Raw genomic sequence first — 27742 nt, forward strand, 5'->3', positions numbered from 1 at the left:
TGTTCTTAGAGCAGGAGACTCCCAAACTGCTATTGTCAAGGTGGGTTGTCTGTCTGGACTGTCTGTGTTCTTAGAGCAGGAGACTACCAAACTGCTATTGTCAAGGTGGGTAGAGTGTGTAGTATGTAGACCTGCGATAGATAGACTAGAGTCCTGTCCAGGGAGTGTTCCTACTACTTGTACATTAAGCTGCCTCATGCTACAGAAACAGGAGTTGGGCTCCTGCCCTATGAGCCGTTCTGGCTCAGATAAGGGTTTGAACCCAAAATAATTTTCCAATCGTTTCGTTCTGAACAGAACCATAATATTTTGGGGTTCCCTTCCACTGTTGCGGCCAGCTCTGAACCAGTTGGAACCAAAATAAAGTTCTGAACCAGTTGGAACCAAAATACAGTTCTGAACCAGTTGGAACCAAAATACAGTTCTGAACCAGTTGGAACCAAAATACAGTTCTGAACCAGTTGGAACCAAAATAAAGCTCTGAACCAGTTGGAACCAAAATAAAGTCGTGGTTTATATCGTTCCTTTCTGTTCCTTTTTCTTTCCTTTTTTTTGCAGAGCAGCACCAGATTTAGAACATGGCTTGTTGTTGTTGTTGTTAATAAATCCAATGTGAAACATGATAACTATATTATCCTTAGCTAGCATTGAAAAGTTCAATCCATTCTTCTGTTATTAAAAATCTTCTTAATTTCAGATTCAGGCCAGTAAGGTGCTAGACTATTCTCCTGAGAGGGAGGGGCAGGTTGTAATGTCCAATAAGGTGCTAGACTATTCTCCTGAGGGGGAGGGGCAGGTTGTAATGTCCAATAGGGTGCTAGACTATGCTTCTGAGGGGGAGGGGCAGGTTGTAATGTCCAATAGGGTGCTAGACTATGCTTCTGAGGGGGAGGGGCATGTTGTAATGTCCAATAGGGTGCTAGACTATGCTTCTGAGGGGGAGGGGCATGTTGTAATGTCCAATAGGGTGCTAGACTATGCTCTGAGGGGGAGGGGCAGGTTGTAATGTCCAATAGGGTCTAGACTATGCTTCTGAGGGGGAGGGGCATGTTGTAATGTCCAATAGGGTGCTAGACTAATGCTTAGAGGGGGAGGGGCAGGTTGTAATGTCCAATAGGGTGCTAGACTATGCGTCTGAGGGGGAGGGCAGGTTGTAATGTCAATAGGGTGCTAGACTATGCTTTGAGGGGAGGGGAGGTTGTAATGTCCAATAGGGTGCTAGACTATGCTTCTGAGGGGGAGGGCAGGTTGTAATGTCCAATAGGGTGCTAGACTATGCTTCTGAGGGGGAGGGGCATGTTGTAATGTCCATAGGGTGCTAGACTATGCGTTGAGGGGAGGGGCAGGTTGTAATGTCCAATAGGGTGCTAGACTATGCTTCTGGGGGGAGGGACAGGTTTGTAATGTCAATAGGGTGCTAGACTATGCTTCTGAGGGGGAGGGGCAGGTTGTAATGTCCAATAGGGTGCTAGACTATGTTCTGAGGGGCGGGCATGTTTGTAATGTACCAATAGGGTGCTAGACTATGCTTCTGAGGGGGAGGGGCAGGTTGTAATGTCCATATGGTGCTAGACTATGCCTTTCTGAGGGGGAGGGGCAGTTGTAATGTCCAATAGGGTGCTAGAAACTATGCTTCTGGAGGGGGAGGGCGCAGGTTGTGTACATAGTCAAATAAGGGTGCTATCGAACCTAAACATACTTGCTTATGAGCCGGGCGAGAGGCACGCGTTCAGCTCAATAGTCCACTAAGGAAAGTGTAAGAACTATCGACCACCTGACGGGGGAGAGGGACAGCGTATGCTAAATGTCACAGTACGCGTGCCTAAGCACTATCGCGCTCTCTGCAGCAGGGAGAGAACGGGAGCAAAGCCCGTATATGTAAATGACCAATACGCGGCTCGCTAGACTATGCTCCCTCTTGAAGAGGACACGGGGAGAAAGCAAAATCCTGTAAATGTCCACATAGGGTGCTCAGAACTAATGCTATACTGAGGGGAGGGGAACTGCTCCTGTTAAACAAAAAACACATCGCTAACAGCCTAAGAAAGCTAGACATAAGACTAACTCACGCACTCTCTGACGGAGGAGGGCAGAGTATGTAATAGTCAAACGGATGCTCGCAACTATAGCTTCTGAGGGGGCGGCGGACAATAGATACATGTCACAATGTACACCACGCATAAAGTGCATCAGCACACTGGCTCTCTGAGCGGCAGACGAGAGGCAAGCGACTCTATCGTCACACTGTCCAAATTAACGCGCAGATGAATAAGAAAATAACACCAATGCTAATCAATGAGGGGGTAGAGGGCCAGGTCTATCTGTAATGTACCATACGAGAGCTCGATCAGAACCATAACTGACTAGATACTCGAGGGGTGAGCAGAGACTGTTGGTTACAAAAATCAGTCCCACATAGGAGTGCTAAAGAGTATAACAAACACTTACAAGAGGAGGAGAGGACGCGACATGTGGTACATGTCAATACGGAGTGCTCAGACTACTGCACTAAATCTAGAAGCGGCGAGGGCCACAGGCCTTGGTACTCGGTCAACATAGGGTGCTAGAACTCAAGATAGAATCTTGAAGGGCGAGGCGGGCGGTTGTAAATCGCTCAACTAGAGGTGCTGAGATATTTGCTTTGACAAGCGGGAGGAGAGCCGGCATTGTCAATCGTCCATAGACGTGATAGAAACATATGACTTCTGAGGCGCGGGCCAGGTCTATGCTAATGTCAATAAGGAACGTAGTAGACCCCCTATACCTATCTGAGACGGGGGAGAGCGCGACAATGCTCTGTACACAGACAAAAACACAAACTATCACATGTTTTTCCCAAAATAGGGGGGGTTTGGGCTTTAAGAAAGAACAAAAAGTCTATGCATAATCTGACACACGCGGGACGCGAGGAAGGTTAGTAAATGCTCCCTAGGGTAGCTAGACTATGCTTATAGAGCGAGAGAGAGACAGAGTATCGCTACATTAAGTACACATACCCACACACAGGGTGCTAGACTATGCTTTCTGAGGGGAGGGGCAGGATTGTAATGTCCAATAGGGGTGCTAACTATGGCTTCTGAGGGGGGGGGATGTTGTAATGTTGCAAATAGGGTGGCTAGACTATTATGCTTCTGGGGGGAGGAGGCAATTGTTGTAATCTACAACTAGGAGTGCTAGCTCAAATGCTCTCCTAGGAGAGGGGAGGGGCAGATGTAATGTCGCAGCTAGTAGGTAGACAATGGCATAATTGTATGAGGGGCGAGGGGCAGCGCTTGTACACTGTCACAACTAGGGCTCCCTAAGCCTACTGGCCTCCCTGAGGGGGAGGGGCAGGTCATCGTAATCTGTCCAGACAAGTTGCTCCCCAGACTATGCATACTGAGCGCGGCGACGGGGCAGGTTGCTAATGACATAGGGTGCTTAGACTATGCTTTCTGAGCGGGGAGGCTCTCGCTACCATCTCGTCACAACTTAAGGCCTCGTGCTCTCAGCCCACCCCCCCATCTACATGCTTTGAGGGGGACGGGGCAAGGTCCGTCAACTGTCCAACCTTAGGGCACTGCTAGACCTCACATGCTTCTGTAGGGCCGAGGAGAGACAGGTATGTAATGTCCACAATAGGGTGTAGACTCACTCGCCACCTCTGGAGAGGTGGAGCCGGGCAGAGGGCGCGCCCCTCACTCCATCCTCCCTCCCTTCTCCTCATCCTCCACTCTATCTGTAATTCGAAACTTTAGAGTGCTACGACTACCATGCTTTGAGTGGGGAGGGGAGGTTGAATTGTTCCAATAGGGTGCTAAGACATGCCTTTGAGGGGAGGGGCATGTTGTTAATGTCAACAATACGCGCAGACTCGCTAGACCCTATGCATTCTGAGCTCCGGAGAGGGCGCGCAAGGTCATGTAACTCGCTCACATTACGGCGGTTCGCTAGACCTCGAACACTGCATTCGGCAGGGGCCATGCTTCGTACCATGGTACCAATAGGGTGCTAAGCACCTACTGCTTCTTGAGGGGGAGAGCCGAGCAGCGGTCATGGAACATGTCCAATAGGGTGCTAGACTATGCTTCTGAGGGGGGGGCAGGTTGTACCATTGTCAATAGGAGTGCTCAACGACTACTGCTCTCTGAGGAGAGAACGAGGCCAGGTCCTGTACATGTCCAATAGGCAGATAAGCTACGAACTCACATAGACTTGTCTGAGCGACGCACAAGGGAAGAGGAGAGGTAGCACTCCAATTGTCAATAGGCGTTGGCCTAGATACCTGCCTCACTCATGCAGCACGGCGGGACGGGGCATGCTCTGTTACTGCTCAATAAGGGTGCTAGACTATGTCCTCTGAGGTGGGAGCCGCGAGGTCTGTACAATTGTCCACAATAGGGCTCGCTAGACTACTGCCTCTATGTCGGCCAGGCGGCCATGTTGTACACTGGTCCCAATAGGGTCGTAGACATGCTTCTTGAGGGGGACGGACGCGAGGTTTGTAATGTCATCAACCTAGGGCTCGGCTAGGACCTAACCTCGCTATCTGAGGCGGAAGGGGCGGCAGTCTGCTCACATGTCCACCTAGGCGTGTACGAACTCCATCCTGTTCTGAGGGGGCCACAGCGGCGACGGTTCGTAAATCGATCATAGGGTCTAGACCTATCTTCTGAGGGGGAGGGGTCAGGTTGTAATGTCCAATAGGGTGCTAGACTATGCTTTCTGAGGGGAGGGGCCAGGCTAGGTCCATGTCAACTGGGTCGCCTAGACTCATGCTTCTGAGTCGGGGAGGGTGAGATTGTATGCATCACAATAGGGTGCTAACAAGACTGATGCCTTCGGCAGGGGCATGTTGTAATGTCCAATAGGGTGCTAAGACTACATGCTATCATGCAGAGAGGGACGGCGGAATCGTATGTAATCGTCAATATAGCGAGGGTGCTAGAAACTCACTGCATTCCTCGCAGCTAGCGGAAGCGCGCAGCGACATCTCTGCTAACACTAGTCGAGCATAGGGTGCTAGACTATGCTTCGGAGGGGCATGTATGTACATGTCCAATAAGGGTGGCTAGAAACTATGCCTTCTGAGGGGAGGGGCTGTTGTATGTCAATAGGGTCTTCGACCAATCAAGACTATCTTTCTGAGGGGAGGGAACAAGCAGGTTGTCATCACAATCGATCTCACTAGGCGTGCTAGACTATCGCTATCTAGGGGGAAGAGGAGCAGAGATATGCATGACTCCATCACGGCAGTCGCTAGAACTATCGGAACATTAATGAGCAGGGAAGGGACAATGTTGTAATAGCTCCAATAGAGAGATGCTTAGAACACTAGTGCTCTCTGAGTGGGAGCAGGCGCAGGTTAGTAAATGTCCAATAGGGTGCTAAGACTACATAGCTTGGAACAGAGGGCATGATTGTAATGTCCAATAGGGTGCTAGATATGCAACTTCTGAGGGGGACGGGCAAGGTTGTAATGTCCAATGGGTGTAGACTATGCTTTGAAGCTGGGAGGCGGCAGGTTGTAATGTCATGGGTGCTAGACTATGCTTTCTGAGGGGGAGGGGCAGGGCTTTGTAATGTCCTAGGGTGCTAGACTAATGGCTCTCTGAGGGGGAGGGCAGGTTGTAATGTCCAATAGGGTGTTTAGACTAATGCTTCTTGAGGGGGAGGGGCAGGTTGTAATGTCACAGTAAGTGCTAGAGACTATTCTCCTGGGGGGGAGGGGCAGGTTCCCTATGTTAAGTTCATGTTTTAAGTATCCCTATACTTCTGTTATTACGGGGCTATCACTCAGTCAAGAGTGCGCCTGCGCAGGGAGTCTGTTGGTTGATGAACCTAGCCTTGAGTGTAATGGCTACCTTGTAGTGTGTTCATATAGTATAGTAAACTTTGTTAAACTGGAACCTTGTCGTTGTGTCATTTCYAGTTAACACCCTATACACGCACACACCAGGGTTTCCATGAGCCGGTAGGCCTAACTGTCATATTTTAACTTGAACGCTAATAGATACAAATTGTAGTTGGCCAAATTGTCCAGAAGAGGCAGTGTATCATAGCCTACAGTTCAGCACCATACTCCTTGTGCGCCTGCTGCTGTTAGGAGAGAGAGAGAGAGGAGCCTTGGCCACTGTTGATTACAAAGATGGAGGCCTTATGCATTGAAGTTAGAGAAAGAAGAGTCGGGTCTGTCTACAGTGAGTAGGGTACATGTCGAGGAGAGGTTTAAATATTGTAATGGACTAACATGAGAACTTTGGCACGGCCAATTGCAGGCTACTGTCTTTGTAATTTGCTATAGGCTGCTTTTACAGACACGTAAATGTGTCTCATTTGGCCAATATTCCTTGTTTATTGATGGCCAGGTCGGATCTGAATACACATGGATGTCCGTTAAATTTAAATCTTCCCGGACCCACATTTTCCTAACTGAAACCCTGGCACACACGCTGGCAGGCAGGCAGACACTAGAATAACTTTCTGAGTGAGTGTGAGGGCTTTGCATATACGTAAAATAATGTTAATAACCAGTTTCCCATCATTGTTTAAATAACAGTTATGTCCCGAAACAGTATAGATCACTTTCGTTTGCCTTTCTGATTCTGTTCCTCAAAAAAAAAAGTKATTTTCTGTTCTGTTCCCAGAACCGGTTCCAACCCCCGCTTCTTTCTTCTTAAAAAAAATAATATACTGCTCAAAAAAATAAAGGGAACACTTAAACAACACAATGTAACTCCAAGTCAATCACACTTCTGTGAAATCAAATTAGGAGCAACACTGATTGACAATAAATTTCACATGCTGTTGTGCAAATGGAATAGACAAAGGTGGAAATGATAGGCAATTAGCAAGACACCCCAATAAAGGAGTGATTCTGCAGGTGGTGACCACAGACCACTTCTCAGTTCCTATGCTTCCTGGCTGATGTTTTGGTCACTTTTGAATGCTGGCGGTGCTTTCACTCTAGTGGTAGCATGAGACGGAGTCTACAACCCACACAAGTGGCTCAGGTAGTGCAGRTCATCCAGGATGGCATTTCTTMTTCTTTTTTTTTTACTTGTGATGTTAGACGTTAACATGTCTGTTGTCATCGTCTTGCCTGTAGGTGCTGATGAAAATGTACCAGCTGGAGATCCTTGAGGAGGAGGCCATCTTGAAATGGTTCTCTACAGGAGCCACCAATGACAAGAGCAGACAGCTACGCAAGAACCAGGGAGTGAGTACCACTRACAGGGCTTATACATTATAACAGCAAGAAAGGCATTGTGTAGGGAAAGCGATCGTTTTCCAATGGAGGGGGCAGTTAGCACTGCACGTCCTGTACAGACCCCAGGCTTAAACACATGGCTGAGAGGTCTTCCTGTCTTCCTCAGCTCCAGAAGTTTATCAAGTGGTTGGAAGAAGCAGAGGATGAGTCTTCGGAGGAAGGAGAGTGAGGAAGAGGAGGAATAAAGACTGAAGACTTGAGACTGTGTGAATAGAATTCCATGGTTTCCATGGCGGTTCACTTTAAATCTGCACTTAAAGGACCGGTTTCCCCAGACAGATTAAGGGCTGGATTCAATCCGTATCGCGGAAGATCCGACATTAAAATTGAAAGGTAATTTCCGACTTGAGCCGACATATACAGCGTTTACCGTGAATGCAGTCTCCGCCAACATTGCCTTTAAATTGAGCTATAACATAGATCTTCCACGATACGAAGCGAATACAGCCCTAAGCCTAGTCCTGGAGTAAAAATCAATTTTAGTGGACATTCTCCATTGAGAAAGCTTTTTATTCCAGGATTAGACCAAATCTGTGTCTGGGGAAAACCATCCCAGAATGTCAAAGGTTATCAGTTTGGACACTGTGGCAGCTTCATATTGCTTCTCCAAAAGGAAACGATGTTGTTGATATTTAGTCATTGTGTACAACGCGAGCAGACATCTTGTTCACAATGTCACAAGAAGGAAAGCTGTGGTATGATTTAACACCCTAATAAAAGAAAAGGATTTAAACACACACTTTTGAGTCGTTTTAATATACTCCCAACATAGACCATCAATCAATGAATAGATCACAGATCTGCTTTAGTGTTCAGTATAGACAGGTTTTACCTGTCTCTTGTCAGTTCAGAACAATAAAAAAAAAAAAAATGATTTCCCTGGGGGGTGATTTTTCAAGTAACCACAATGCTGTATAGAGGTAGTTGTGTTCTATACTAGCAAACTCACCTGCTGATGTTAGTCATACATACGTCTATCACATAATACACCACCATCTCAAAGACCTTACTTAAACCAAACCGCAGCGACCGGCAAAGAATGATTTAAAACAAGATATTTGAAGAAAAAAATATTGATTCAGAACATTTCATTTAAAACAAAATGGCTGGTCTACGTTCCAGTATAAGTCCTCCGTTGTTAATGTATCGACTTAAACACTGTTTCGTATGTGCCACTGATACCCTGTGGACGGGATTTGTCAAGACACTGTCTTGCAATACCTATGGTCCTCCATAATCCTATAAATTGAGTGGTTTAATCATATTCACTACAGACGTTTATCATTCACCTAGGACATAATCCCTCATTTAACAAAATATATTTGTATCTACAAAGACCTAGGATAAGTTTAAGCAATACTTTACCTTCTGATAGGCTGGGTTGAATTTTCAACATATTGCTTAAAACCTATCCAATCATTTTAGATGTGCAGGAGGCCTAGGTAGAAGGTAGTCGATTTGGGCATCATCACTACTAATCCCTTCTGTCCTTTTTCCCCATCGTACTATAAACCGCCCCGGCCAGCAGCGATGCTCCTGTGATCCCAAACAACGCCGTCAGCCTCTTCCACAGATTGGCCGTACCCTCATGTCTCTCTATAAACCCCTTGTAGTCCGTGGGGACCAGGATGTAGCGGCGGCCATCTTGTGGCGCCTGCAGCCTCATGGTCGTCCCTGTCCCTCCCTCCAGCACCACCTCCCCGAAACCCGTCATAGTGGTTCCAACACGGAGCAGCTCCTCCGTCTCCTTCTGCGCCATGGGCCGCTCGCCGCTGAGGCCCTCCAACAACACGTCCACCAGGCCCTCCTGGGCGTGTTTGACACGGCAGTGAACTCTCTCCAGGAACCAGCCGGAAGCCTCCAGAGGGGAATGGACCTTGACGGTGATGTCGGAGATGTAGGCGCCCGGTTCAACCAGACTGAAGGGGACGGTGTTGTTAGTCTCCTTCCTGTTGGTCGTTCTGGAGTTCCTGAGAAAAGAGGAGGGAGGGGGGGAACATGGTGTTGACCTTAGTATGTACTGAATTGTGTTGGATTGTATTACTTTTAGAAAATGTGATTCTTAAAGAGCTACATGATTCCAAGGTCCACTTTGAGCTGGATCACAAAGGGTAGAGCCTTCATATGTCCATAATACACTATATATTACACACACACACACACATATGTGGACACCCCTTCTAATTAGTGGATTCGGCTATTTCAGACACACCCGTTGCTGACCGGTATATAGAATTGAGCACACACCCATGCAGTCTCCATAGACAAACATACTGAAGAGCTCAGTGACTGGAAATGTCTAGGAGCAACGATGGCTCAGCCACAGTGGGACCGCCGAGTGCTAAAGCGCATAGCGTGTAAAAATCGTCTGTCCRCTGGAAGCAACGTCAGTACYATAACTGTTCGTCGGGAGCTTCATGAAATGGGTTTCCATGGCCGAGCAGATTTCAATGCCAAGCGTCGGCCATTGGCACTCCAAAGCTTGCTGCCATTGGACTCTGGAGCAGTGAAAACGTGTTCTCTAGAGTGATGAATCACGCTTCACCATCTGGTAGTCCGACCGGATGAATCTGGGTTTGGCGGATGCCAGGAGAACACTACCTGTCCAAATGCATAGTGCCAACTGTAAAGTTTGGTGGAGAAGGAATAATGGTCTGGTGATTCTGTGCTTCCAACTTTGTGGCAACAGTTTGGGGAAGGGATGTTTCAGCATGACAATGCCCCCGTGCACAAAGCGAGGTCCAAATTGACTGGCCTGCACAGCACTGACCTCAACCCCATAGAACACCTTGGGATTAATTGGAACGCTGACTGGCCTAACCAGGCCTAATCGCCCAACATCAGTGCCCGACCTCACTAACACTCGTGGCTGAATGGAAGCAAGTCCCTGCAACAATGTTCAARWTTTTTTAAATTMAACTAGSCACGTCAGTTAAGAACAAATTCTTATTTACAATGATGGCCTAAGAACAGTGGGTTAACTGCCTTGTTCAGGGACAGAACGACAGATTTTTGCCTTGTCAGCTCGGGAATTCGATCTAGCAACCTTTCGGTTACTGGSCCAACGCTCTAACCACTAGGCTACCTGCAGCCCCAACATCTAGTGGAAAGCCTTCCCAGAAGAGTGGAGGCTGTTATAGCAGCAAAGGGGGGGACCAACTCCATATTAATGCKCATGATTTTGGAATGAGATGTTGGATGAGCAGGTGTCCACATARTTTTGGTCATGTAGTGCATGTATATGTAACGGATGTGAAATYGCTAGCTAGTTAGCGGTGGTGCGCGCTAATAGCCTTTCAGTCGGTGACGTCACTTGCTCTGAGACCTTGAAGTAGCCCTCTGRAAGGGCCGCGGCTTTTGTGGAGCGATGGGTAACGATGCTTCGTGGGTGACTGTTGTTGATGTGTGCAGAGGGGTCCCTGGTTCGAGCACGGGTCGGGGCGAGGGGACGGACTAAAGTTAAACTGTTACATGTACATAATGCTGTTTTATGTACATGTAACATGTATAGAACTGTGTACTAACCAAGTTCTAGTGATGTTGTTCCACACTTTCCAGTGTTCCTCTATAGCTATTTTRTGGATCACACCAAAGCATCTTGGGACAAACTGACTGGCCAGAGTCTCACCGTCCGCCTGGACCAAACCTGGAACAAGAACACGTCACACGTCTCTAATATATACTGGTAATAAAAACACATTGTTTAAACTAATGCTGTTTAATCTGTTTCAGAGGGGGGGGGGGGGGGTTTCCACTTACCTTCTACTGCGACGTACTGCAGTTTTCTGTGAGGCGATGCTTTGAGGATCCTTACCAAGTGTTGATCCGGGATGAATTTGGGTATTTCCTAATCGAGAGAGAAATGAAACACAGAAACTGTACTGCATTTCTGCATTTGTGTATGTGTGTGTGTGTGTGTGTGTGTGCGTGCGTGCGTGCGTGTGTGTATGCGTTTGTGTGTGTGTGTGCGTTTGTGTGTGTGTGCGTGCGTGCGTGCGTGCGTGTGCGTTTGTGTGTGTGTGCGTGTGTGTGTGTGTTACCTTCAGCTTGACCAGTTCATCTTTCTTCTCTTTGTATAAGTGGTAAAACAAGCCAGAGAAGGCGAAGCTGGAGCCCACGCCGATCAGGACCAACGGGCTGAAGATGGGAAGGTCACTCATCTTGTCAATCTGTGATAGAAAATAAAATCCAACATTTCAGCAGATTAAAGTCCTTATCCAGATCACAAACCAAAAAAAACAAATCTCGAGTGAGTGCTGGCCAACTTCTTGTGTCTGATTCACGAAGGGGGGGGGGGGGTCAGAATTGGGCTGCCTGTGTAAATGCAGCCTTAGTGTGCAGTAGTACATTTCTACCCTGGGAAATGTTTTTGAGTCAACACAGTGATTTACATTGTACACACACACTGGCTATGTTGACACAGGCAGGCCAATTCTAATATTTTTGCCACTAATTGGTCTTTTGACCAATCAGATTTCGCCAAATTATCAGAATTGGGCTGCATGTGTAAACACAGCCACTGTTTGTTGACTTGGATGTGGAGCCCAGGAGGTTGGTGGGACCTTAATTTGGGAGGACAGGCTCGTGGTAATGACTGGAGCGGAATCAGTGGAATGGTATCAAACACATRAAACATGTGGTTTACATGGTTTCCATGTGTTTAATGCCATTCCGGACATTATTATGAGTGCAAGTTAAGCCCCTGATGAAACATGGTAAGATGAGTGAGGAGGCCAGCCACATGGTAAGATGAGTGAGGAGGCCAGCCACACGGTAAGATGAGTGAGGAGGCCAGCCACACGGGTAAAATGAGTGAGGAGGCCAGCCACACGGTAAGATGATGAGGAGCAGCCACACGCGTAAGATGAGAGGAGCACACACGTAGATGAGTGAGGAGGCCAGCCACACGTAAGATGAGTGAGGAGGCCAGCCACACGTATGACTGAGCCACACGGAAGATGATGAGGAGGCCAGCCACACGGTAAGATGAGTGAGGAGGCCAGCCACACGGTAAGATGAGTGAGAGGCCAGCACACGGAAGATGAGTAGGAGGCCAGCCACACGGTAAGATGAGTGAGGAGGCCAGCCACACGGTAAGATGAGTGAGGAGGCCAGCCACACGGTAGAAATGAGTGAGGAGGCCAGCCACACGGTAAAATGAGTGAGGAGGCAGCCACACGGTAAGATGAGTGAGGAGCCAGCCACACGGTAAGATGAGTGAGGCCAGCCACGATAGCAGCACAGTAAGATGAGTGGAGGCCAGGCCACGTAGATGAGTGAGGAGCCAGCCACATGGTAAGTTGAGTATACAGTGTTTGCTTTTGTTCATCCAGAATGTTTTGGCATAGACATTACAAGTATTTCGCTATTACCCGCAATAACATCTGCTAAATATGATGGATTTGATTTAGATACACTACTAGGTTTCTTAGCGTGGTGTCAACACGCTAAGTACACAACATAGAGACTTTTGACCAATTCTATTCGCAGTAAAAATTAAAGCTGCAATATGGTACTTTTTTGAACTGCACTGTTGGTTAATAAGGGCTTGTATAAGTCAGCATTTCACGGTAAAGTCTACACTTGTTGTATTTGACGCATGTGKCAAATAAAGTTTGATTTGAATCAGACCAAATTCCCATAGAAAGGTGACTTTATAAATCTGTAATTTTCATTGAAAGCCAGTCTTAGAAGCAGTAGATCTGTTCCATGGATACTGAAAATACAATATTTGTGGTTGTTGAAAATATATTTCACGGCGGTTTAGATGTTACAATGATTCTCTCTTTTTGTCACAAACTGAAATTAGGCAAACTATTATAATTTTAGCAACCAGGACATGGGTGGAGCGATTTCTGCATACTTCACCTTTAAGCATTGGTGTTCTTGACCAGAGACACCTTAATTCCCCTCTCCTGTTCTATGGATAAAACATGGGCGTATTCATTACGCCGATTCTGTTGAAAAACGTACGGAAGCAAACGAAACGGGGAGGGACCYAACTGAATTTGTCCAATAGAAACACTGGTTTTCGTGGCAAAACTCAACTGTTTGCAACTGTTTGGCTYATGATTACACCAAATATTTTTTATAACTAACCCTCATTGTTCTGTGATTACACCCCTGGTGACTGAAAAATGCAAGGTAGCCTGGTTGTTTACCTTGTAAGAAGAACAAGACAGGAAGAGGAACAAAACGATATATATTGGTAATGTTGGATTTAGTCAAATGGCTTTGATGTGAATTAATAAATCCCAGTACTCACCTATTCGAAAACACACAGTCAAACTGGGAACGAATAACCTGAAACAATTCCAAAACTAAAGTCAAGGGGAGTCATGTAGGTTTCACTTCCTTTACTTTACGCAATGATGACGTTGCACTTGCTAAGACAATGGAATGTTGCGTTCGTACCCGCCCACTAGTAGTTTTACTAAATGAATTAGAAGACGTGACCTCCAGGTGGCAGCAAAGRCATGGGTTTCGTTAGAGCCTTTTATTTCAATAAAGGGCTCTTGGTTTAGGACGCTTGTCCACTGAATAATTGAGGCAGTTAGTTATATTTTTAACTGATGTATAATGTAATTTACATTGCACCAGTCACAAAATAAACAATGTTTTGTTCAATATGTCTACTGTGTTTTTTTTTGTATGTGCGAAGGCTAACTGTTCAGTGTGACTCCCTTAGCCCAATGACTCATGGGTAAATCTTTACTGATTGTGTCAGTCAGCTTCCTCATCCTGTCTGTTTTATTATTGAACATTTTCTCATATCTCAGTAGACTAAACTTTGTTATTACACATACTGTCTTTAAAATAATCTCACACTCTTTCTGCACCACATTTATCTGTGGAGTGAGTCTTTGAAACCTTTTTTTATTTTTTTTATTTTTTACTTCAAGGCACTCCTTAGGTTGAGATATAATGCATATGTCTCTTTGGAAGCTGTCCTGCCAAGAAATGTCACTAGCAGCCATCATCTCTCTTTTTGTTTGATTTAAAGTACCKAGACAGAATTTCAAACTACAAAATGTCAGAGGAAAACGGTGATAAACTTCACCCAACTTTCTGTCCGATTCTGGATTCTAAGTAACTTTGTCTGATTCCAGATTCTGTGTAACCTTTCTGCAGTCACCTCAGGACGATTGTAACAATTGTGCTTATTAAACTGTGGGTSCCCAGGACTGGAGTTGACAAACACTGCTGTAGTTTATCCAACAGTGCCTCTAAAAGATAGATCTGTGGGATGGCATGGGCTTATTGTGGCGTAATCCTCCACAGGGAACGAAGAAAGAGTTAATGGCTAAAGTAGCCAAAGTATTTCACTACTTTTTGACCAATGAGACGTAGCCACTAACTTGTCTTCGTTCCCTGTGGAGCTTAAGGCCACAATAAGGCCAATTTGGGTGCCAATTTGGGCCACACCCAGTGAGTCTTGTAACGGTTAGAGGATGAAGCCTTGTGAGTTGAAAGACGCTGATCTACAGTAGAGTTGGACAGGATAGGACCTGCTTTGATGTGGATTGATATGCTCTATTTCTRCTGCCTGGGCTCAGAAGCAAAGCCAGACAGCAGTGAAGACATGTGGCCTTGTGTTTCYTAAATCATATACCACCCTATGTTCTTGTTGGCTGCTCGTAGACCCGTGAGTTTGGTGAAGCGAGACTAATTGCCCCTTCAACTCACCTGTTATGGATAGTCAGAAACATGCACTTAGTCATTGCTTGGGTATTAATCTTTACATGCTGCCAAATAGKTTAGTTTATTCAGTTTGCAATGCTTTGTTTCATATTGATAGTCTAAGGTTCCATAGAACTTTTTTTTWTTTTTTTGTCCCAGTCTTACTTTTRAGCTCGGTATGACTCGGGTATAGATTCATTCAGTTTGAATCATCCTTGTGTCCTTGAAGTCTTGAGTTGTTGGTCATTGTGACTGCACCATTCTGAGTACAGCGCTTTCTGATCTGAAAGATGACGCTGGGTCATATAGCCTTGAGCTCAGAAAAAAAAAATGGAAGAATAGAAATCGGTAGCAAAATGTATCGTTGACGCATTACCATTCCTGAAACATTTCCTCACCTGATAACTCTGTAATACAGTTTTCTGAAATGGAAAATATAACGTGTAATACAAAACAGATACCTTATTAAGTATCCTGGAAGATTTTCATATGTCATCATCATACAAACAACATATGACATCTTTGAATTAAGTGCAGTCACAAAATACATAATAGATCTTCTCAACTTTGATTATTTTAAACTCCTCTCTCTGTGCATTCTCAACTGAAATCAGCAACCAAAAAAAKAACACTCAGTATCTTTACAGGCTCCCCATTACATCAGACTCACACTGTGTGAAACTAATGGGGTTTTATGTATCATAAAATAAGATTGTTCTAATCTCATTAATTAATTAATAAGTTATATTCTTCCAAATGAAAAGGTTTATATTATTTTGATTAGTTGACTGGAAATAAAACTGTGTCTCCCCAATAAAACAATGTCTCCCCAATACTTCCAAGTGACTTAGTCAGAACTCAGAAAAGTAAGCTAATCTCCTGTGGCCTGTCCAGCCACCTGAGGGTCTGGAATGTATCAATGTAACACCTTGTTAGATACAGCATAACATTGTGCTGGTTAAACAGCTATATTTATCCTGTTGTTAACAATGATGGAAACTGTACCGTTTTGTCATTTCATTATATTGTTTTTATCATTTTGCCCTCATTTGACCATGTCATCCTGCTTCCTGCCTGGTTGCTATGACTATGAGAACATGCGACAGCCCTTACTGAAAAAAATGGCTTCTGGCAAACAGTTGTGGAAAACCTTTGGCCAATTTGTCACAAATTTGCAGCAAGCTCATATTTTCACATGCAAATTCGTGAACTTTCATTCGGAAAGTATTCAGACCACTTCARTTTTTCCAAATTMTGTTATTTTATTCTAAAATGGATGAAATAGTTTTCCCCTCATCAATCTAAACACAATACCCCATAATGACAAAGCAAAAATAGGTGTTTAGAAATTTTAGCAAATACATTACAAATTCAAAAATGATATTACATTTACATAAGTATTCAAACCCCTTACTCAGTACTTTGTTGAAGCACCTTTGGCAGCGATTACAGRCTCAGTCTTCTTGGGTATGATGCTACAAGCTTGGAACACCTGTATTTGGGGTGATCCTCCCATTCTTCTCTGCAGATCCTCTCAAACTTTGTCAGGTTGGATGTGGAGCATTGCTGCACAGCTATTTTCAGGTCTCTCCAGAGATGATTGATCGGGATCAAGTCCGGGCTCTGGCTGGGCCACTCAAGGACATTGAGGCTTGTCCAGAAGCAACTCCTGKATTGTCTTAGGGTCATTGTCCTGTTGGAAGGTTAACCTTCGCACCAGTCTGAGGTCCAGAGCACTCTGGAGCAGGTTTTCATCAAGGGTCTCTCTGTCCTTTGCTCCGTTCATCTTTCCCTCGATACTGACTAGTCTCCCAGTCCCTGCCGCTGAAGAATTCCTCACAGCATGATGCTGCCACCACCATGGTTTACCGTTGGGATGGTATTGGCCAGGTGATCAGTGGTGCCTGGTTTCCGCCAGACGTGACGCTTGCCATTCAGGCCAAAGTGTTCAATCTTGGTTTCATCAGACCAGAGAATCTTGTTTCTCATGGTCTGAGAGTCCTTTAGGTCCCTTTTTGCAAACTCCAAGTGGGCTGTCATGTGCCTTTTACTGCGGAGTGGCTTCTGTCTGGCCACTCTACCATAAAGTCCTGATTGGTGGAGTGCTGCAGAGATGGTTGTCCTTCTGGAAGGTTCTCCCATCTTCACAGAGGAACTCTGGAGCTCTGTTAGAGTAGCCATCGGGTTCTTTCTCACCTCCCTGACCAAGGCCCTTCTCCCCTGATTGCTCAGTTTGGCCGGACTGCCAGCTCTAGGAAGAGTCTTGGTGGTTCCAAACTTTTTACATTTTAGAATTATGCAGGCCACTGTGTTCTTGGGGACCTTCAATGCTGCAGACATTTTTTGGTACCCTTCCCCACATCTTTGCCTCGACGTTGCTGTTTCCGAGCTCTACAAACAATTCCTTCGAAATCATGGCTTGGTTTTTGCTCTGACATGCATTGTCAACTGTGGGACCTTATTCAGACAGGTGTGTACCTTTCCAAATCATGTCCAATCAATTGAATTTACCACAGGTGGACTCCAATCAAGTTGTAGAAACATCTCAAGGATTATCAATGGAAACAGGATGCACCTGATCTCAATTTCCAGTCTCATAGCAAATGGTCTGAATACTTAAGTAAATAAGGTTTTTCTGTTTTTATTTTTAATAAATTTGAAAACATTTCTAAAAACCTATTTTTGCTTTGTCATTATGGMCTATTGTGTGTAGATTGACAAGGGAAGAAAAATATTTAATCCAATAACGCTGTAACGTAACAAAATGTGGAAAAAGCGAAGGGGTCTGAATACTTTCCGAATGCACTGTAGATCAGGTTTTTGGTTACTGTGTGTTAACATTGAAATGTTGTATCTACATTAACCAAATCACAAAATGTAAAGTTAACTTCTCATAGAAGAAACTAAACAAACAACATGTATTCAGTGTCTTATTAACTGATAAAAATTCATTCAATACAGCAAACAGCAGACTGGATATTTCCCAAATCAATTGTTTATTTCATATTTTTATGAAGCTGAAACATTTACCTGAGAGAAATGTGAACACTATGGGGATGTTGACCTTAGAATGTTTAAATGGGCAACTACAGAATAATTTACATGAGCCAACTGAGCAGTAGATTTCAACCAATGGAAGTGTAAAGATAATTAACAAATGTGTAATAATTAAAACAACAWCCAAAACATACCCAYTTCAGAARTATTGTCTTTTTGAGTGAACAGTTGGAGATGGCTGCCATGTGAAAATCCTTTGTTTGAAGCTTGTTGCACTGAAASAATCAGAAAACGCAGAACTAAAACTAATTAGGATACTGAAAATATTTTATTTTGGCATCTTAAAAGGGTAGAAATTGAATTATGCCTAATATGGCAATTCATATTATTTTTCCAAAATGAATTACTCTTACACTCTAAAAAATGCTGGGTTAAAAAAAATAATCAAATTTGGGTAATTTTAACAATATTGTACAACCACGGTGTTGGGTTATTTCAACCCAGCGGGTTTGGATTGGGCTTGTAACCCAGCGCCTTGGTGTGAGCACTTGACGAAACTGCTGGGTAAATTAGACTATATTGCTGAGTTAAAGCAACCCAGTGTGTTGGGGGTTGTAATATAAACACAGCACATGGGTTGTTGGATTGACACAGACATTGGGTTGTACATAAACACAGCACATTGGGTTGTTGGATTGACACAGCACATTGGTTGTACATAACACAGAATTGGGTTGTTGGACTTGACACAGCACATTGGGTTGTTGGATTGACACAGCACATTGGGTTGTTGGATTGACACAGCACATTGGGTTGTTGGATTGACACAGCATTGGGTTGTTGGATTGACAGCACTTGTGTAACATAAACACAGCACATTGGGTTGTAACATAAACACAGCACATTGGGTTGTAACATAAACACAGCACATTGGGTTGTAACATAACACAGCACATTGGGTTGTAACATAAAACAGCACATTGGGTTGTTGATTGACACAGCACATTGGTTGTAACATAAACACAGCACATTGGGTTGTAGAATAACACAGCACATTGGGTTGTTGGATTAACACAGCACATTGGGTTGTAGAATAAACACAGCACATTGGGTTTTAACATAAACCAGCACATTGGGTTGTAACATAAACACAGCACATTGGTGTTGTTGGATTGACACAGCACATTGGGTTGTAACATAAACACAGCACATTTGGGTTGTTGGATTGACACAGCACATGGGTTGTTGGATTGACACAGCAATTGGGTTGTAATAAACCAGAGCCCATTGGGTTGTAACATAAACACAGCACATTTGGTTGTTGGATTGACACAGCGACATTGGGTTGTTGGATTGACACAGCACATTGGGTTGTACATAAACACAGCACATTGGGTTGTAACATAAACACGCACATTTGGTTGTTGGATTGACACAGCACATTGGGTTGTTGGATTGACACAGCACATTGGGTTGTAACATAAACACAGCACATTTGGGTTGTTGGATTGACACAGCACATTGGGTTGTTGGATTGACACAGCACATTGGGTTGTAACATAAACACAGCACATTTGGGTTGTTGGATTGAACAGCACATTGGTTGTTGGATTGACACAGCACATTGGGTTGTAACATAAACACAGCACATTTGGGTTGTTGGATTGACACAGCACATTGGGTTGTTGGATTGACACAGCACACATTGGTTGTAATAACAGGCACTTTTGGGTTGTTGGATTGACACAGCACATTGGGTTGTTGGATTGACACAGCACATTGGGCCATTTTTTGTTTAATGGTAAACCTTGGGTTATTTTCAATGTAATGCTAATTTCAATTTGGCTTATACATGTTTGCCTTCTCTACCATCTCACCCCCTCCTTTTCCTACACACAATCAAGATACAATATTGAATGTCATAATTAATTCGTTTAGCCTTCATTTCAGAACATACATCACAGCACATCAGAGAATTGTCCACAATGTACAAGAATGTATAATATTTTTAAATAGCACATTAAAACGAAGCCCTATTATGAGTATGTGTTAGTTCATAAAATAAGATTTCATAAAATAGGAATGATTTAAAATTGATCTCTATTATTTCATGAACAMTCCAAACCATTAGCCTAATGTGCACACAGATTGCAATCTGAGAAAAACAAAGCATGCGTGTGTGAGACACAGATCTGTGTTATCAGACAGTGTCAGAGCTAATTAATAGATTAGCACATTCTATCTTAGGTGACAGTACACACACATCACTCTACTCAAATTCAAATCACATTTATTTATTAAGCCCTTCGTARATCAGCTGATATCTCAAAGTGCTGTACAGAAACCCAGCCTAAAACCCCAAACAGGAAGCAATGCAGGTGTAGAAGCACGGTGGCTAGGYAAAAACTCCCTCGAAAGGCCAGAACCTAGGAAGAAACCTAGAGAGGAACCAGGCTATGAGGGGTGGCCAGTCCTCTTCTGGCTGTGCCCGGGTGGAGATTATAACAGAACATGGCCAAGAGGTTGAAGAAAAAGGGGAAAGGAAAAGGGAAAAGGGAAAAGGGAAAGGGGAAAAGGGGAAAGGGGAAAAGGGAAAAGGGAAAGGGGAAAAGGGAAAGGGGGTACCTAGTCAGTTGTACAACTGAATACATTCAACTGAAATGTGTCTTCCACATTTAACCTAACCCCTCTGAATCAGGGTCTCATCCATCCATTGATCTATTAATTCACAGGAACACAAACACATGTGTTTCGTCCTGTCACTTCTGAAATTACATACAAGAGTAGATACTTATCAGTATTTTTCAGTGGAAAAAAATACATGCTCGTGGTGGATACTGTACCTGACAGCTGATACACTGTGGTCTYTAATAATTCCCYTGCTGGGGGCACAGTGGGAAAGTTGATATCAAACACATCATAGGACTTGAAGCACACATCCAGTGCCCCACGCAGTGTGCCTTGCTCCAWTGCCTGTCCACRAATGACTGTAAACACCTGTGAGCAGTCCCCAAGAMCCGACACAAATTGGTAGGGTCTGGTCACTTCCGCCTCCGCCTGGTGCAGGTTCCAACCTGTTAGATATAAATCATCCAAATTTTGAATATGAGGACTTCTGCAAAGGACAATGCCATTGCGCACAATTTATTTTGTATACCATATAGCCATTTACAAATATAAATATAAAACATCCAATCCCAGTTTCATGCCTACATGTTCCATTCATTTGGAGCTGAGGCTCATAGGATCATTTACACAACAATGTTTTGGAGTGTGCAGTTATGCATAACAGATTTTTTGCATGCTGTTCCTTTCATTCAAGGTTTGCAAATGCTATCATCTCATTTCCCCATCAATCTCCCCATGCCTATCTACTATTTAAACCTACGGGCTGCAAGTCAATGAAGGACTTTCTGGTCTCTTCCATGCTGGGTCAGAATCGTCTTCCTGACAATATTTGTAGAACTGGCGGAATCTTAAAGCGATGTCACCTTGTATATCTAGAGAGGAGAATGTTTAGTGAATAACTTAATTGTTTCAGGATTTAAAAAGAAATTAGCATCTGAGACACCACCAGAAGGGTAATTTCAAACTAGACGTGCTGCAAAGCAACGTTTMTTTTTTGTCCTTGAAGTCCCTGATCCAATTTCCCCCTGAGAACTCTGGGTTTTAAATTGAGAAGGCTCTTTAGCAATCTGTAGCGAAGCAGACAAACAATMACTTTTCCATTGCAGTTTAATCATTAGCCTGGATTACACCTYACTCTGGAAYTCCTCCTGACCTCAGTAWGGAATGGCTCTTTGYTGTTGTCAGCACAATGCATTGATAATGAAAGGAGGCTGTGCTTTTACTGGTTGGCTCTCCTCTGRGTCTTTCTCACCGAAACACCCACAGCCACACTCAGCCCTTGAGCCCCGCCCCCACTTCTGTTACAATGGTTGGATTTTCAAATTCAAACAATGAGAAGTCTGAACTGAGGGAGAAAAAAAATACATTTGAGAGAAGCAATCAAACCCTGTCGCACAATTTGAGCAAATATTGCATTAACAAACAGCCTCCTTTCCAYAACAGTGTGTTCACAGCTCTCCCTYTGTTGTGAGTCACTTGGGTCGAATCAGCCAAYCTAGTTAATCATAGTAAACAGAATCAAATTCAAGTCTAATGTTTTTGTAAAGAATTTAACACACCATGCCTGGAGTATCCAGCAGACGCCGATACTCTCTGACTATGTCTTCGGCGCKCGGGGAYCAGTTATTGTTGGGGGTTAACTGCAGAAGGGCAAAAGGCAGATTTTRCCACCTTGCTGGCTCAGGGATTCGAACTAGCAACCTTTCTGTTACTGGCCCAACGCTCTTAAKCACTAGGCTTAACTGCTAGAGGGAAACCTACATTTCTAAATGACATACTTTGAGGAGGGAAGGGTTGATAAGGCAGGTCAAATGGTTGAACAAAGACAAGAGAGTGAGGAGAGAGCTAGATGAATAGGGGRGGCAGTAGTTTCCAGGTTAGAAAGGCAGGCTGATAAACAATGGGTTACTGGTTCCAACCTCTAGCTGCCTACGAGGAAATATGCAGGGAGTGATCCGGCAGCCAGAGGGTTACCAGCTACAATATCTCTGTATACTGCCGTTGTGCCCTTGCGCAAGGCACTTTACCCCTAAGTGCCCATGAGCTGCTTCCAGCCTGTGTCAGGTTGGTCACTGTGACAGAATATCTGTGCAAATGCCCAATAAACCAAGTATGGTGAAATTAAGGCCAGACTATTTATGGTAGCTGTAAAGTATTGAGTCCCAAAGTGGCTGCATGGGTTCTAAGAGTCTCTGGGGAAGTCTTTAAAGTTCCCATTCAGGTTGTACTATTGGTTGTCGATGACAACGTGGAAGACGGGGTCAATGAAAATCAACACCCCCCCCCCAAAGAAGCTCTGTCCTCACTCTCAAAAAGGTATTTGGGGTTTTACTCAAACTTTGGAATCAAAGAGGCCAGGTTTCACTCATTCAGCGTATTCTTTAAAAAGCTGTCTATTGTCCTCGACCTCTGCATTTAAGCACAGACATATTTTATTTTTTAGAACCATAGCTAGTTAGCTAGCTATACTAACTTGGCTACATCAAATTGAAGGTTTAACTCTAACTGTTAGCTAGCTAACAGAATTTGCATCTATACCCTGGAATGACTTTGTTAGCAAAAGTGAATCTATTTTGTTTTTAAAAGTAGATATCTCTCAACAATCATTGTCACAACAGCACATTGGTCATAGTCAGTGACCAATATCATGGCTAAGCTGGGGTGGGTTTTATTAAAACCCTGCTTGGGAGACCAAAGGGTAGCTGTAGATATATCAGTTATCCAGTAGGAGGTGCTGCCCAGCCTATAGTTTTTTTTCTTCTTCTGATAGTGGATATAACGTTAAGGAGTTGACGTTGTTTTAAAGTTACAAATTAAACATATTTTATACAAAGTTTGTCTACGATGAAATTTGGTTACCATGATAACATAATCCCGTGGTTTAAAATTTCACCCTCAAAACAAATCCAATATATACCCCACGTAGATTTCACGTCACAATACACTGACAAATTATGTTGAAACAACGTTGGTTCGACCAGTTTGTGCCCAGTGGGATGAGTCTTCCATTTGATAACTGATGATATTACCCACAATCCCCCTTGGATGAGCCTCATCTGCACAGCATAACAAATTCCTCATTCATCACTGTGTGGTTGGATATACTCGCTGTCCCATGTCCCCCTTTTTTACAGTATGGTCTGTCTAGAGCAATATGGTTTCAGCCAACTGATTCAAGAGGAGGTATTAGTGATGCTGTCTACAACCTCAGATGATGCAGGTTAGATTAGATTATACCGATTTTGGGCACTTCCACATACTCCTTATGTAATCTCTGTATTGTACAGAGTCCAATTTGCTCATTCATCCACCCTCCTCTCCCCTGTAACCATTCCCCAGGTCGTTGCTGTAAATGAGAATGTGTTCTCAGTCAACTTACCTGGTAAAATAAGGGTTAAATCAATAAACAAAATTGTGACTGGGATTTTAATACCACTTGGATTGAGTAATTTAAAACTTCTTATGGCTGAAGGGGCAGTATTGAGTAGCTTGGATGAAAGGTGCCCATATCAAACCACCTGCTCCTCAGTCATAGTTGCTAATATTTGCATATTATTATTAGTATTGGATAGAAAACACTCTAAAGTTTCTAAAACTGTTTGAATTATGTCTGTGAGATTAACAGAACTCATATTGGCAGGCAAAATCCTGAGTTGAAATCAAAACAGGAAGTCAGAAATCTGAGCTTGTCTGTATTCACCAGAGTCCCTTAAGAAATCCAATTGAGTTATGAATGATGTTGCACTGCCTAGGGGTTCCACTAGATGTCAACCATCAATAGAAATTCCAATGAGACTTCTATGATGTTGTGGGAGAGAATGAGAGCAGAATCAGTCAGGTGTCCATCAAGCAGCCATTTCCTGATCATGCCTTTTCTTCATGCAAGACACTGACGTTCCATTGCTCACGCAGACAAGAACGAATACTCCGGTTGGAACTTTATTGAAGCTATATGTTAAAAACATCCTAATGATTGATTCAGTACTTAGTTTGAAATGTTTCTTCGACCGGTAATATCACATTTTGAAGTTTTGGTCCGAAATAACGCTGACCAGAAATAGCGTTTGGATATGTAAACCAGACGTGCTAACAAAAGAATGTATTTGGACATAAATAACGGATTTTTTCGAACAAAACAAACATTTATTGTGGACCTGGGATTCCTGGTGTGCTTTCTGATCTAGATCATCAAAGGTAATGGAATATTTATCATGTATTTTATTGTTTATAGTGAAGCCATCTTTGCAGCTGTGGTATGCTGTTTTAGAGCGCCGTCTCAGATTATAGCGTGCAATTCTTTTTCCGTAAAGTTTTTTTGAAATCTGACACAGCGGTTGCATTAAGGAGAGGTATATCTATAATTCTAACGGTATAACTTGTATTATGAATCTATTATTATGATGAGTATTTCTGTTGAAACGTAGGGCTATGCAAAGTCACTGATGTTTTTGCATTTAGTGAATCTGTAGCCTCCAATGTAAACTCAGATTTTTTATATTAAATATGAATTTAATCAAACAAAACATGCATGTATCTGTGTAACATGAAGTCCTATGAGTGTCATCTGATGAAAATAATCGAAGGTTAGTGATTCATTTTATCTCTATTCTGGTTTTTGTTGAAGCTATCTTTAGCTGGTGAAAAATGGCTGTGATTATTGTGGTTTTGTGGTGACCTAACATAATCGTTTGTAGTGCTTCCGCTGAAAAGCCTATTTGAAATCGGACACTTTGGTGGATTAACAACAAGATTACCTTTAAAATATGATATAAGACACATGAATGTCTGAGGAATTTTAATTATGAGATTTCTGGTTTTTGAATTCTGGCGCCTGCAGTGACTGGCTGTTGTCATATCGGTCCCGTTACCGGACTGCGAGCCATAAGAATTAAACCACATCATATAAACAATAACACTGTAAACTAGTTGAAGCCTGCTTATTTACTTCAAAGCTGTTCATTATTGCTCATATAATAATGTTGATAACTAGAAGTTTCACACCAAGGCTTGATTATATTGACACTCTGAACCTTTTCTTCAGTGTCTTGGAGTCTTTGGCAGTGACATTGTGTTTTGTTGTCAATCCAATGGTACCCTGGGCAACTGGGCCAATCAACCAGTATAATTAAAACAACCTGTGCCCTGCATCCAAAGATGATCTGGCCATTTGAATGATTGTTTAAACCTTTTTCATATTTGACTGGCTCAGCGGCTCTTCAGCATATTTCCAGTGATTTCAGTAAAACTGGATTTGATTGTCGGATTTACCTTCCTTTATTTGGAGCTAGACTGTAACAGAAAGGTGTGTGTGTGGTGTGTGTGTATTAGTGCATTGGAGGTACATTGTTTGATTGAGAGGACCAGGAGGTAGGGGAGAGGTGAGAGAGAAGGGAGAAAGGAGGGTAGGGAGAGAGGAAGGAGAGAGAGAGTGAGGAGAGAGAACAGGAGGGTAGGGGAAGAGTGGGGAGAGAGGGAGAAAGGAGGGTGGGGAGAGAGTGAGGAGAGGAGGGGAGAAAGGAGGGTAGGGGAGAGAGGAGAGAAAGGAGGGTTTAGGAGAGAGAGGAGAAAGCAGGAGAGAGGACAGGAGAAAGAAGAGAGGGATGGGGCTGTACACTGGGGGAAAGTATGGCTCTTAGTGAGCAAGCCAGCTGCCAAACAAGTCCTTTGATAATTACTTTTAGAAGTCTTAGGATGCTCCAAGAATCTTTAAAACATTAATGGATACTAGAATTGTCCTGCTTTTTAGGGGGTTAGTAAAAATGAAACACAGGCAACAAAATCATAATTTGACATCTTGTTTTCATACTTGTTCTAATAAAGACACAGTTGAATCAGAAGCTCATGTGTTGTATAACTTCATATTTTAAATGGAGACATCCAATGTTTTCAAGGCTCTTATCCAGCCACATTGACGGCTTCTATGATTTGAAAGTCAGTCGGTGAAAGTCTGTGTCTCATTTCATTAAACAGGTAAAACGTGTGAGATTGTATCTTAACTTCTACCTTTATCCTGTAATATAATATATTTTTCATCAGAAAATCAAATGATCCTTATCATCCATAACCCATTTAAGTCCAAAGACTATTTTTACTGTGATAAAAATAAAGAAATACAGAATTCCAACTTTGATTTGATCCTGAAGGGGCGATACTGTATGTGAGGACAACCATAAAATGTACATGTACATTTGGGCTGTCTGCCGAGCCACCATGTCTTGACTATACGGACACCAACTATCATCCATTTAGATAAAACAGTCTGTGATGCATTTTCTAGTCATAGTAAAAATGTTATCTGACTTGAATTCCTATCMAATCATCGAGTGACGACCCATRATTCAGGGCAGGTGGGTCAGYGCTCTACCTATTTTGAACACCACCTGTTTAGCAAAAAATAAAAATAAAATATATTATTATTATTATTTATTTTACTGCCTGTTTTGCATGTCATTTTGACATTAGCCCTGCTCAATATGCCTTAACCAACCATGTTGTTCCACCTCCTACATACGCGATGACATCACCTGGTTTAAATGTCTCTAGAGACTATATCTCTCTCATCATTACTCAATGCCTAGGTTTACCTCCAATGTACTCACATCCTACCTTACCTTTGTCTGTTCACTATGCCTTGAATCTATGCTATCGTGCCCAGAAATCTGCTCCTTTTACTCTCTGTTCCGAACGTGCTAGACGGACAGTTCGTATAGCCTTTAGCCGTACCCTTATCCTACTTCTCCTCTGTTCCTCTGGTGATGTAGAAGTTAATCCAGGTCCTGCAATGCCTAGCTCCACTCCCCCTCCCCAGGTGCTCTCATTTGTTGACTTCTGTAACCGTAAAAGCCTTGGTTTCATGCATGTTAACATTAGAAGCCTACTCCCTAAGTTTGTTTTACTCACTGCTTTAGCACACTGCCAACCCGGATGTCTTAGCCGTGTCTGAATCCTGGCTTAGGAAAACCACCAAAAACCCTGAAATCTCCATCGCTAACTAACATTTTCCGCCAAGATAGAACTGTCAAAGGGGGCGCTGTTGCAATCTACTGCAAAGATAGCCTGCATAGTTCTGTATTACTATCCAGGTCTGTACCCAAACAATTCAAGCTTCTACTTCAAAAAATTCACCTTTCCAGAAACAAGTCTCTCACAGTTGCAGCTTGCTGTAGACCTTCCTCTGCCCCCCAATTG

The 27742-nt window shown here is 43.4% G+C and overlaps 2 protein-coding genes across 2 annotated transcripts in view; one reads left to right on the top strand and one right to left on the bottom strand.

Moving 5' to 3' along the window:
- Nucleotides 1–7986, top strand: part of eif2b5 (eukaryotic translation initiation factor 2B, subunit 5 epsilon) — a 34913-nt gene extending 26927 nt beyond the window's left edge. Inside the window, 2 exon segments of the mRNA XM_024139621.2 lie at nt 7088–7198; nt 7356–7986. Coding sequence (XP_023995389.1) covers nt 7088–7198; nt 7356–7418 — 174 coding nt within the window. The 3' untranslated portion in view covers nt 7419–7986.
- On the bottom strand, nt 7987–13615 carry mul3 (mitochondrial E3 ubiquitin protein ligase 3). Its single transcript, XM_024139622.2, has 5 exons — nt 13515–13615; nt 11290–11418; nt 11009–11096; nt 10775–10895; nt 7987–9219 (listed from the first exon to the last, which is right to left on the bottom strand). Exons 2-5 carry the CDS (start codon nt 11407–11409, stop codon nt 8724–8726), a joined length of 825 nt encoding a protein of 274 aa, XP_023995390.1. The 5' UTR covers nt 11410–11418; nt 13515–13615; the 3' UTR covers nt 7987–8723.
- Nucleotides 13616–27742: the final 14127 nt, after the last annotated feature.

This window comes from Salvelinus sp. IW2-2015, unplaced genomic scaffold (assembly GCF_002910315.2).
Source record: "Salvelinus sp. IW2-2015 unplaced genomic scaffold, ASM291031v2 Un_scaffold1855, whole genome shotgun sequence".
NCBI classification, from domain to species: Eukaryota; Metazoa; Chordata; class Actinopteri; order Salmoniformes; family Salmonidae; genus Salvelinus; species Salvelinus sp. IW2-2015.